The 12,421-nt window shown below is 45.5% G+C and overlaps 1 protein-coding gene across 3 annotated transcripts; it reads right to left on the minus strand.

The window, feature by feature from the left end:
• Positions 1 to 445: 445 nt before the first annotated feature.
• On the minus strand, positions 446 to 3,715 carry LOC146672461 (E3 ubiquitin-protein ligase TRIM35-like). Of its 3 annotated transcripts, none has more exons than XM_085386553.1 (2): positions 2,563 to 3,712; positions 446 to 471 (listed from the first exon to the last, which is right to left on the minus strand). In XM_085386553.1, exons 1-2 carry the CDS (start codon positions 3,701 to 3,703, stop codon positions 446 to 448), a joined length of 1,167 nt encoding a protein of 388 aa, XP_085242679.1. In that variant the 5' UTR covers positions 3,704 to 3,712. The 3 variants fall into 3 exon arrangements, with proteins under 3 accessions (XP_085242679.1, XP_085242668.1, XP_085242687.1); XM_085386542.1 differs by lacking the exon at positions 446 to 471 and having other exon boundaries at positions 2,315 to 3,459; positions 3,673 to 3,703; XM_085386561.1 differs by lacking the exon at positions 446 to 471 and having other exon boundaries at positions 2,315 to 3,715.
• Positions 3,716 to 12,421: the final 8,706 nt, after the last annotated feature.

Consider the following 12,421-nt stretch of genomic DNA (forward strand, 5'->3'; position numbering starts at 1 on the left):
CAGTGCATGTAAATGATATCAGTGAGATTAAAATAACATACTTTATCCTATCAACTCCTTTGAAACAATGTAAGACATTCAACATAATACAGGTCAATCCAACAGATCTAATGATTTTCACACTCTTTAAAGTCAGAGGTCTAAGGCAAACTAAAACTACATACCCTATCATAATACAACTACTTTGATCTCACATATAAGGTAACATATGATAACAAAATAATCTCACAAAGACAAGAGGCAATGCTTTCCCCAGTAGAAAACACAATTTGCGTTGCAATCTCTGCATAAAGGTTCTCTTTCGTGGGACTGATTTCTGATCTAGTATTTTGTAGATCATCACAATTCCCATCAATAGGGTTTTCATTTAACTCAGCAAGGAAAGGCTTAAGTGTGGATGAAACTGGGGCTGTCAGCAACCTTGATCTGCCTCTACCAAATGAATTCAGAGGGGTAAAACCAACTGCCCCCCTTCCCCTGCCAAAACTGGGAAAATCTGCCATGGCTCAGCAATGTGCCCCTCCCTTTTTTTTTCTTGCTCTCCAAAAAAACAGAAAGCACAGAGCCCTACCTCAGTGTCTCTAAAGAACGCAGAAAATGGCGGGACTAAGAAAAGCCAGTCTCCCGCGACTTTTCCACCTTCCAGGAAGTAGACGGCCCCGTTGCGGTCGCAGGATTGCAGGACCTTGGGTCACGGCACCAGTGTAACCGGTTTCTGCTTCATCCCGCTGCAACAGTTCAGCCCAAACAGACTCCTCGACTCTGCGTTGTGTTGTGCTTTTTAAAAAGACAAGGAGTCTCTTATCGATCGTTGCCACTTTATTTCCTGAATGGAAACAACGGTGTTGTATCAGTGCAAATCGCCACACACCACTCCGCACAGCACACTCTCGTATGGCTACGGCAGAATGGCAGCGATTACTGCAGCAATATTAAAATTTTTAATATACAAAAAAATAACAGCAACAACAAATGATGTACCTGAATGGAAACAACGGTGTTGTATCAGTGCACAGGCTCGCCACACACCACTCCGCACAGCACACTGCGGCAGAACATATCATTAGCATTCCGCTTTAGCATACAGTTTCACACATTAATAAACAAATGAAAAGTACATAAAACTGATGTTAGACATGTGTCCACTAAGCACTTATTACACTCGGTGCCCATCAGCTAATCAAACATGTTTTATGTGTCTGCACTACTTAGCTATATCGTGTGCGGAACAATACAACTCACCTCTCGTATGGCTACGGCAGACTGGCAGCGATTACTGCAGCCAGCCTCACCGAACCAGCCACACCGAGAGGGGGGGGGCGCTGACATTTGTGGCAAGTGGAATAATACCACATAAACACTGTTACACAACATCAAAGGTATGTGCCTTTTTTCACGTCATGCTGTGCGCCGCGTTATTGTTTACATGAGAAGAATTGCAGTATGGCAGATAGAGACAAAATACTGTTAATCTGACTATCTGCAGGTTTACTCGCAGTTACTGTCCCTCCATTTACAAAGACAGTGTGATTATTTTACATGTAGTTGTTTTTTCCTGTGTGATAATATTCAACATTGCTATCAATACATTTTTCAAAAAATGCCTCTCTGTGAAAAATGGGTTTAAAAACGTAAACAGGATAATAGCCCAGCGCGCTCGGACGAAGGGAAAACCAATTCTGCAGGAGACCTACCTCGGCACTTGTGCAGGTGAAACCAAAGGGAAGATATGCTTCACCATATTTTCTAGTCTTTGGCTTAGAATGAAGTTGGTTTCGAAACATATTCAGCGATGCTTCATATCCTGCTTTGAGTTTGTGTGGGCGCCCCGTGCTAGCAGTGTCCAATAATACACTGAAATCTCATTTGTGTCATGAAGAAAGTCTTTAATCAAACAGAATTCAAAGATCAGAAACATTTCATATATGGAGTTAAACATGAATCATTGTTTCAACAACATATTTATTGTTGTCATAAACAGACAAGAAGACAACAACAAACTGCTCCTCCCATTCAACACATGTCAGTCCATATCCCAGCAAACTAAATCATCTCCATTTACACATCAAATAGAAACATGAATCACTTGTAATGATTAGAAACTTGATAGAACTTCAAATCTAGTTTGGGGAGTCATTCAGTGAGAAACAGTGAAATGATTTTCCATGTGAAAAGGTGGACAGCAGAAACAGAAAGAAACAGTGAAACTAAAAGAGAAACAAAGAGCTTTGGAACAACGAATCAGCAGGAGGACAGCTGCAGTTTAACAGCTTCAACTCACTGACAGGAAACAACATTAGAAACATCATCATCCTCAACTCATCTGCTGCACTGACACTGACACCTTCAACGGCAACACCTTCACTTCATCAACTGTTTCAATGTATGGAAACATCCTGTGAGTGAAAGTGTGTGTGAAGGTGTGTATGTGTGTGTTAGTATCAGGATCAGAGAACGACAGCTTTCCTCTGTTCCAGTCCAGATTCACTCTGATCCTCTGGAGCTTCTTCTGGACTGAGAGAGCAGTGAGAGCACCTGGTGGTGAACATGCTGAATATTTACCTTCATCAAACCCTATTACCCATAATCCAGACCATATGCTTCCCTTCCTCTGCACAGACTCTGCTAAGACACCCAGTACCCACACTGTACTGTCTCCAACCTCAACATCCCAGCTGTGAGTCCCTGAGTTAAAGCCCTCAGAGCCCAGGACAGAGATGTATAACTCAAACCGCTCTGGATTATCAGGAAGCTGCTGTTCATCTCCTCCTCTCACACTGGTCAGATCTTCAGACAGGATGAGTTCTGGATGAGCAGTGTTTGGGTCCAGGATGAGAGGAGTGTAGGAGACCATGTCCTTCATGTTGTTCCAGATGTTGAAGGTCAGGTTGCCCAGGTGTTTGGCCTGGTCTATCAGAGCTCCTGAGGGCAGCTGTGGATCATCCAGCAGGGGGCAGCGCTGGACTCTTTCCACTGCAGCCTTGTAGTTGTGCAGGAATGAGACGTCTTCAGCTCTCAGCTCCTCCTCTGTGGCTCTGACTGTGTCTGAAAGAGCTGCTATCTCTCTGCTCAGAGCCTCCATCTTCTCCTTCATCATCTCACTCTTCTGCTCCTCTTCCTCCCTCAGTGCAGCCAGCCTGGCCTCCTCTTCCTCTGCTAGAAACTGCTGAAGCTTCTTAAACTGCTCCTTAATCTGCCTCTCTGTGTGTCGGGCCTGGACCTTAATGTGTTCTGCTGTTTGATCAAACTTCACTTGAACTTCTTCACAAACCTTTAACTTCTCCTTTAAGGGCTCCAGAGTTTCCTGAAGTTCCTTCTTGTGTTGTTGTGCAGCTTCATCAATGGGTCTGCATCTGTGGTTGGTGTGTTTTTCTGAGTCTCTGCAGACGAGACACACTGGCTGCTGATGGTACAGACAGAAGAGTTTGAGTTTCTCAGAGTGCAGACTGCAGAGAGCCCCTGAAGCTCTCTGATCTCTCTCCTGTAAGAACGACTCACACAGGTTCCTTAAAGCCAGATTTAAAGGTGGATTCTCTTTTGAAGATCTTCTCTTACAAACTGGACACTCGTGTGTTGGTCTCTCTATCCACCATCTATTCAGACAGACTTTACAGAAGCTGTGGCTACATGACAGAATAACAGGATCTCTGAAGACCTGCTGACAGACCGGACAGCAGAGATCCTCCTCTGATCTGGAAGCCATTGAGTCTGTGAGTGAAGCTGAAAACAGCAGACAGGAAGTGCAGTCAGTCCTGGCTCCCCTCCCTCCTCTACCACCTTCACTGAAACTTCCTTTGAGTTGTGTTTTTGCTCAAACTCACATTCAGTGTGTGGAGCGTCAGCAGCTTGAAGCAGCAGTGTTGGAGTTTTCCACGTTTCTCTCCTGTAGCTGGACTCACTCAGAGGAAGCTGCTAGTTTGGTCTGAGCTCAGTCTGATCGTCTGTGCGTCTCTCTTTACTGAAGAAGAAGATCTACCTGTTTCCTGGTTTGTCACATTTGAGTGACGTGAGGGGAGGAGAAAAATGTTGCTGTTTGACTTTTAACTAAGGTGTGTTTCAATCCTGCCTGCAGCTCAAAAGCTGTAAAACAGGTTTTGTGTCTTTTCACCTCCACAGGTCACAACATGAAACCTGTTGTGAAGTTTATAAAATAAAGTGTCACTCGGTGGTGCAGCTGTTTGTCAGCTTCTATTTTAGACTTTGTTCTGGTTCTTGTTCAGGTTCCCAGCAGTGGGAGTGTAATGCAGTCACACACACACAGGTGGTGTTAAGGTGGATTCACTTAGTTACAGACAGTGGTGTTATTTCCTGTAACTAAGGGTGTGTTTCACTCCAAAGTTCAGACATTAACCTGCCAGAAGTTGTAAAAGTTACTAATAAAGAGCTTTTATCTCATTTCACATGCAGGTCAGAGCATGAAAGCTGTGATGCAGCAGTTTGAGGAAAATTGCTGCTGATATAAAATATTTTTTGTGGTTTTACAAAATATATAAAAGAGCAGAAAGAAAAGAAATAAGTGTAAAGAGTGCAGCAAAATGCATGTTTTAGTGTGAGTTGGTTCATTTGATGTGGTTGTGTAAAAGTCACTGCATGACACTGAGTGTTACTTTTGTGTTACTGACACTCATCTCTGACTCAGAGAAATGATTTCTCCCCTGTGATGTTCACACAGTGGTGAGTTACATGTGTGTGGAATTTTTACTGTTTTATAGAATAACAATTTCTCTTACTTTCTTTTTTCTGTTATTTACTAAAAAACCTCTCAAAGAAATAATGAATTCTAGACACTTGTTTGAAAGTTGTGTTACCGGCACCAGACCTAGGGGAATCTGGACCGGCAGCAAGCGGCACACAGGCTAGAGAGCACTGCGTAGCCAAATATGATCAACTGTGGATTAATAGAGAGGACACCGAAGTTAGCGTCTTGCTCAGGCCGGAGATCAATTTATTTCTACATATACACAATACAAATCACACTAGACCATGCATTCTTCCCATAAAATAACAGAGTTCATAAACATAAATAAAGTTACAAAAAGCATTCTCTGAAAAGCAAAATAAATACAAACTAATTCAAAATGACTTTACATACTCACAACTTAAACAAAACACTCACGGTTAAAGCATAACAACATACCAAAATAACCCATCTCACATTTACACAACCTTTCCCCACATTCGCGCCATATACGCTATTACTTTTGAACATGGCGTTCCCTGAACGCAACACAACATGGCGGCAGACGACTGCAAACATTGTTTCACCAACAAAAAGCTTTCCCCTTAATACATGTACTCAGTACTGCTTGGCTAACACTAAAACAAACACTACAACACATTTTCTGAAGCCGCAGGTTGCGACTGTCATAGCATATACTTATAGTGCTACGTAGCATTATAGCATTATGTCGATGATACACTAATACTCGTTACAACAAAATGCCACAAAACAACATCATCACTATCATCTTAAAATATAGCCGAACAGTTGTTAATCAACTTACATGACATTTAGAACCAGTTTGGTAACATAAGAGTTTGTTTGTCAGTACCTGTGGATTAATAGAGAGGACACCGAAGTTAGCATCTTGCTCAGGCCGGAGCTCATTTATTTCTGAGCTGCGCAGGTGCAGAGCCTATTGCTAGAGTCTCTCTGGTAGTTCCACAGCAGTGCAAGAGCACCATCTACTGGCATGATGAAATATGACTATGGTCTGGCAACACATAACAATGTCAAAATAATAAACAAAAAATAAGGGGGTAATTGGTTTTCTTACAAAAATAAACATGTAGCTTTGTCAACCTGCTACACTCTCCCCTGCTTTAAGAGATGGCTCCGGACATCTGGAACCAAACTAACACACTTCATGGCGTTTGCCCAAAGTCTTTAAAGTCTAATAGTCAAAACTGTTACAGTTCCAGGAGTAATGTCAAAAGGTCTTTTGGTCACCAGTCTAACATGTCCATACTGGTGTGGGGTAATAACAGTCAGGAACAGCTGGGTAAAGTGGCATGTGGCAGGGAACATACGCAAGCATCATGTTTGCTCCAGGTCTCCAGAGCTGATATGAAGGCTGTCCCATTTGGCTATATGTAAAAACCTCTCTCGGTTTCACAGCTCTGGTCGACCTCCGTATTGGTGGCACATCCCATTCTGGTGTCTCTGGGGCAGGGTCCCTGTTACCACATAGCTCTCCGACCCTGTGTCCTCCATAAGATCCTCAGTTGTTTTGATCACGCGGACTGGGAAATGTTTCGCGTGGCCGCTAGGGACATTGATGAATACACAGACTCAGTCTGCGGATTTATCAGGAAATGCGTGGAAGATGTCGTCCCATCCAGAACAGTTAAATCCTTCCCAAATCAAAAACCCTGGATTAACGGAGATGTTCGCGCGGCACTGGCGGCACGGAGCACCGCCTTTGCCTCCGCGAACACATCGGACTACAAACACGCACATTACCAACTCCGGAAGACGATCAAAGCAGCCAAACGTGAGTACAGGGACAGGGTGGAGCAACAGTTTGACAACCCTCGGAGTATGTGGCAGGGACTAAACACGATCGCAGACTTTAGAGGGAAAACCAGCACACCGCAGACCACGGCCTCTCTGTGTGAGGATCTAAACGTATTCTACGCTAGATTCGACACAGCGAACACCATGAGACCGGACAGTGTGCGCACCGCGGATGACGTCAGTGCGCACACTGTGTCTGAGGAGGATGTGCGGAAGTGCTTCAGGAAGGTGAACGCGCGCAAAGCTACTGGTCCGGACGGGATTCCCGGCCGCGTCCTCAGGTCATGCGCGGCTCAGCTGGCTGGAGTGTTCACACACATCTTCAACCTTTCCCTCTCTCTGTCTGTAGTCCCAGCCTGCTTCAAAATGGCCACCATGGTCCCTGTACCCAAATCCTCCACCATCTCCTCATTGAACGACTGGCGACCTGTAGCCCTGACCCCCATCGTGAGCAAATGCTTCGAGAAGCTGGTCAGGGACTTCATCTGCTCTGCACTACCCGACTCACTGGACCCTCTACAGTTTGCATACCACCACAACAGGTCCACTGATGATGCCATAGCCCTGACACTACATACTGCCCTGTCACACCTGGAGAAAAGAGACACGTATGTGAGAATGCTGTTTGTAGATTACAGCTCAGCATTCAATACCATCGTTCCCTCGAAGCTGGACAGGAAACTGCAGGATCTAGGACTGAGCAGCTCCCTCTGCAGCTGGATCCTTAGCTTCCTGTCTGACAGACGCCAAGTGGTCAGACTGGGCAGCATCACCTCATCCCCCATCACACTGAACACTGGTGCTCCACAGGGGTGTGTACTGAGCCCTCTCCTATACTCACTCTACACCTACGACTGCACATCCACTAACAACTCCAACATCATTGTGAAGTTTGCGGACGACACTACAGTGGTGGGTCTTATCACCAACGGTGATGAGACGGCTTACAGGGAGGAGGTCAGCGCCCTGACCCACTGGTGTCAAGACAACCATCTCACCCTCAACGTCGCAAAGACAAAGGAGTTGATAGTGGACTTCCGGAGGTGCAGAGAAGTACACACCCCCATCACCATCAATGGCGCTGCTGTGGAGAGAGTGAGCAGCTTCCGGTTCCTTGGCGTACATCTGGCTGAGGATCTTACGTGGTCAGTACACACAAACAAAACAGTGAAGAAGGCGCAGCAGCGCCTCTTCTTTCTCAGGAGACTGAAAAGATTCGGCATGAGCCCCCGCATCCTCAGGACCTTCTATCACTGTGCCATTGAGAGCATCCTCACTGGATGCATCACCACCTGGTATGGCAACAGCACCGCCTACAACTGCAAAGCTCTCCAGCGAGTAGTGCGGTGCTCTGAACGGATAATTGGAGGTGAGCTTCCCTCCCTCCAAGACATCTACAGGAAGCGCTGCCTGAGGAAAGCGGGGAGGATCATCAAGGACTCCAGTCACCCCAGCCATAAACTGTTCAGACTACTTCCATCAGGAAGGAGGTTCTGCAGCATCCGGTCCCGTACCAGCAGACTGAGAGACAGCTTCTTCCATCAGGCCATCAGACTGCTGAACACTTCATAGACACCTCAGCTTCACTACTGGAACTTCAACATTATGCACTACATACCGTACAGTAATGCCGCTGTTTTGCACATATTCAACTCTGTATATTTTTATATTTTTATATATCTTATTTTATTATTGTTTACTATTTAATTTGTAAAAATGTGTATACACACACACACACACACACACACACACACACACACACACACACACGTAGAAAAACATTTAGTATACACATCCAGAAATGCATACACTATTATATATTGTACATATATTTATTAGTTTCAGGTTGGCCATTCTTGTATTTTGCTCGTTTGTGTTGTTGTGTTTTGCACATCTCTGTTGCTTGTGGGGCTCGCACACAAGAATTTCACTCGCATGTGCTGTGCCAGTGTGCCTGCACATGTGATGTGACAATAAAAGTGATTTGATTTGATTTGAGTTGCAAGTTCCTCCTGGGTTTCCACAGTTGGTGATGAAACAACAGGCATTGGGAAATCTGCTGGTTCTGTAGATCCGGCTGGTGGGACTGCACTTCCCTGCTGCACTTCCACTGATTCCATTTCGTGTCTTATTGGCTGAAACTCAGGAGCTACAGCTCTCAGTTCACTGTGTGGTCTCGGCTGAGGCCTTTTGGGGTTAATTCGCCTCCACTGATACACAGGTATAGTTCTCAGGCTGTATGTGTACCCTTCCTCTTCATCCGAATGATCAGACTCATGTTCCACTGTTTCATTGGGGTTTGTCTCTCCCAGTCTTTGCGTTTGTCTTTTCTGACGTCCCTGCTGATCTTGCTCTACCGGCAAATCAGTCACAAGCAGCAGGAGGTTTCGATGCAGGACACTAAAGGTTTTGTCTCCTGTTTCTGATTGTACCCTATATACAGGTCCATCTCCAATCTTCTCAACAACTCTGTGAATTTTCTTTTCCCAGTAGGCACAGAGTTTGCCTGGACCACCTCGCTCGGAGAGGTTTCTGACAAGCACTCGATCTCCTGGTTGCAGTGTGATGCCTTTGATGTGCTGATCATAATGCTTATTCCCCTTTGCAGAGGACTTTACACTGTTTTCTGAAGCAATTTTATAGGCTTCCTGCATGCGTGCAGCCCACTTTTGTGCATACTCCTGTCTGGACTGTGACTCTTTTTCAGGTTTTAAGTCAAAAAGCAGATCAACAGGCAAGCGTGGGGCTCTTCCATAAAGGAGGAGGAAAGGTGAATAGCCCGTTGCCTCATATCTTGTGCAGTTATATGCATGGACTATATGGGGCAAATGATCCTTCCATTCTGCCTTTTTCTCCTCATGAAGAGTCCGTAGCATTTGTAGAAGTGTTCTATTTAGACGCTCAACAGGATTTCCCTGTGGGTGGTAGGGGGTTGTTCAAGAGTGGCCTATTCCTGCCAGCTGTTTGAGTCTTTGGAAAAGGTTGTTCTCAAACTCCCGGCCTTGGTCATGATGCAGCTTTTCAGGGTACCCGAAGCGCGGGATGAAGTCAAGAAAGATTTTCTCAGCTGCTGTTTTGCCAGATTGATTCTTAGTCGGGTAAGCTTGGGCAAAACGGGTAAAGTGATCTACCAAGACTAAAATGTGCTCAAAGCCACCTTTACTTGGTTCTAGATGTAAATAGTCAACCGAAATGAGTTCAAAGGGGGCACTGGTTGTTATCGAGCCCATCGGTGCTCTCTCTGGGACACTTGGCCGTTTCTGTTTGATACAAGGGCACTGACGAATGACATAGTCCTCAATTTCACGCTGCATAAAAGGCCAGTAAAACCTCTCCCTTGCTAACTGAATGACTTTGTCAGCACCAACATGTCCCATATCATCATGCAGGTGTTTCAGTACAGTTTGCTTCAGCTTACTGGGTAGAATCAGCTGTTTTCTTTGTCCAGTCTGTCTGTACAGTATTCCTTCCTCAAGTACAAGTCTGTTCCATTCATGTACTAGCCTACGTGTCTCTTGTCCTAGCTGTCTCTTATCTTTACTATTAGGACTCCATCTAGTCTTTTTCAAGTTTATCACCTCACAGATAGGGAGGTCCTCCCTCTGCGCAGCCCTGATGTTTTCTGGGGTGATGACAGGGGCACCTTCAGGGGGTGTGTCATCAACACAGTGCAGTGCAGCCACCCATGGTACATCACCGTCTCTCATGGATTTGTCTCCTTGCCAGATTGCAGAAACCACTTCTGGGGGCAGTGTCTCAGTATACTCCATGAGGTGTTCCTGGAGTAGCAATGGATAGTGGGAGAGCATGTCAGCGTCTGTGTTGGACTTGCCTGGTCTATACTTTACAGTGAAATGGAAGTCAGCTAATTCGCCCACCCACCGATGTCCCACAGCGTTTAACTTTGCTGTGCTCAAGATGTATGTGAGGGAATTATTATCTGTGTACACTGTGAAAGTGGGTGCACTGTAGAGGTAATCCCTAAATTTATCACAAATTGCCCACTTCAGGGCAAGGAATTCAAGCTTGCCAGAATGGAGATGGTAATTTTTCTCAGCAGGCGTGAGTGTCCTGGAACCATAAGCAATGACACAGAGCTTTCCCCCCTGTTGCTGATAAAGCACAGCCCCCAGGCCTTCATTTGATGCATCTGTGTGTAGCACAAAGGGCAAACTGAAATCTGGGTAAGCCAGGACAGGTGGACTGGTTAACATATCCACCAGACGTGCCACCACAGTACGATGTTCTGCTGTCCATTGCACTGGTGTTTTGGAAGGAAGCTGACCACCATTGGTGCGCTTTAACTTGATTTTGGCTCTAGTTGAGCTACATTGCAGGCTAGGATCACTGGGACTCTCAATAAGCTTAAACAGTGGTCTCGCTATTCTAGAAAAGTCCTGAATGAACGTCCTGTAATAACCTAGAAACCCTAGGAGTCCTCTGACCTCTCCCACGTTCTTTGGCTCTCTGTCTCTCAAATGTTCCACTGCTTCGAGATCTTTTGGGTCTATCTGGACACCTTCACTGGTCACCAAGCGCCCAACATACCTGACCTGATGCTTAAACAATTCACATTTTTTGGGACGTAGCTTCACACCATGCTCTCGCAGGCGGCAAAGCACACGCCTCAGATCATCAACATGGTCATGAAAAGTCTTGGAAAAGCAAAGCACATCATCTAAATATGGTGAGCAGCACTCATCCCTCAGACCATCAAGGACCCCCTCCATGCATCTCTGAAATGCTGCTGGGGCGCTGGTAAGGCCAAATGGGAGGCGGATCCACTCGTACAACCCCCAAGACATGCTGAATGCTGTCAGGTGTCTTGAGCTTTCATCAACAAAGCCCTGGTGGTAAGCACTACCCTGGTCGAGTATTGAAAACCATGAATAGCCCCCCAAATTATCCAGCAGGTCTTGGATGCGTGGTAGTGGGTGGCGGTCAGCACTGGTTTTACGGTTGAGGCCCCGAAAGTCAATGCACAAGCGTAAGCTTTTGTCTTTCTTTCGGACACACACCACCGGAGATGAGAAGGGTGATGTGGACTTTCTGATCCGGCCGTTGTCCAGCAAATTCTGAACATATTCTTTTACCTCTTTATACAAAGGTTTGGGGACCGAATTGTAGGATGTCTGGACAGGCGTATCGTCTTTCAGATTAATTTTCAACTGCAAGCTTGGGATGCAACCAATGTCAGAGTCACTTTGGGCAAAAACATCTGACTGTTCATACAACATATCTCTAACTATCTTTTGTTCATCCTCTGTCAGGTAGGACAAATCAATAGGTGGATGCCATCTCTGACCTTCATTGACTTCTGTCTGGTGCTTTTCGTTACCTAGCTGAACTGAACACACTTTTACATTTGTATGGGCTGATGACCCTGCGTCAGCAGAGAGATATTTGACAGGTTTTACTTCAGTCAGCTCTTCCAATGTACCTAAGACTGTTCTTTTGGAGAGAAAAATGTCATGTTTGGTAGGATTCTGAATGGGAATCTTAACAATTTTTGTCAACCCACTGGGGACATCTACCAAAGCTGGGAACAACTCCAAACCCTCAGGGCAGCTGTTCTCTAGATTTGGTTGGAAGAGTCGTGGGCCACCTCTTGGCCATTCTCTGACTCTACACTTTACTTCACAAATCTGTCCTGCAGGAATTATTACACCTTTTTTTCCTGTTCTCACACTACACTCAGGGTCTATTTCATCAGGGGTGGGCATCTGAAGTACTGAAACTAGAGCATCTACTGCACTGCTGCTGACACTTAAAGCTTCTTTGAGGAGCGCAGAAAGGTCAGCCCCACCTCTCTGTTCTTTATTGGTTTTTAGGATTTCAGCTATTACGTTGCTGCCTAAAATAGGACAGTTAAGGTTGTGCTGACTGATAAGCACTCGCACTTGT

The sequence above is a fragment of the Rhamphochromis longiceps genome, linkage group LG3 (genome assembly GCF_057381845.1).
Source record: "Rhamphochromis longiceps isolate RC_006_pf linkage group LG3, R_longiceps_female_GT1.1, whole genome shotgun sequence".
NCBI classification, from domain to species: Eukaryota; Metazoa; Chordata; class Actinopteri; order Cichliformes; family Cichlidae; genus Rhamphochromis; species Rhamphochromis longiceps.

Bases quoted from the DNA above. Each gene is read 5' to 3' on its own strand.
- LOC146672461 (XM_085386561.1), bottom strand. From the start codon at position 3,703: ATGGCTTCCAGATCAGAGGAGGATCTCTGCTGTCCGGTCTGTCAGCAG.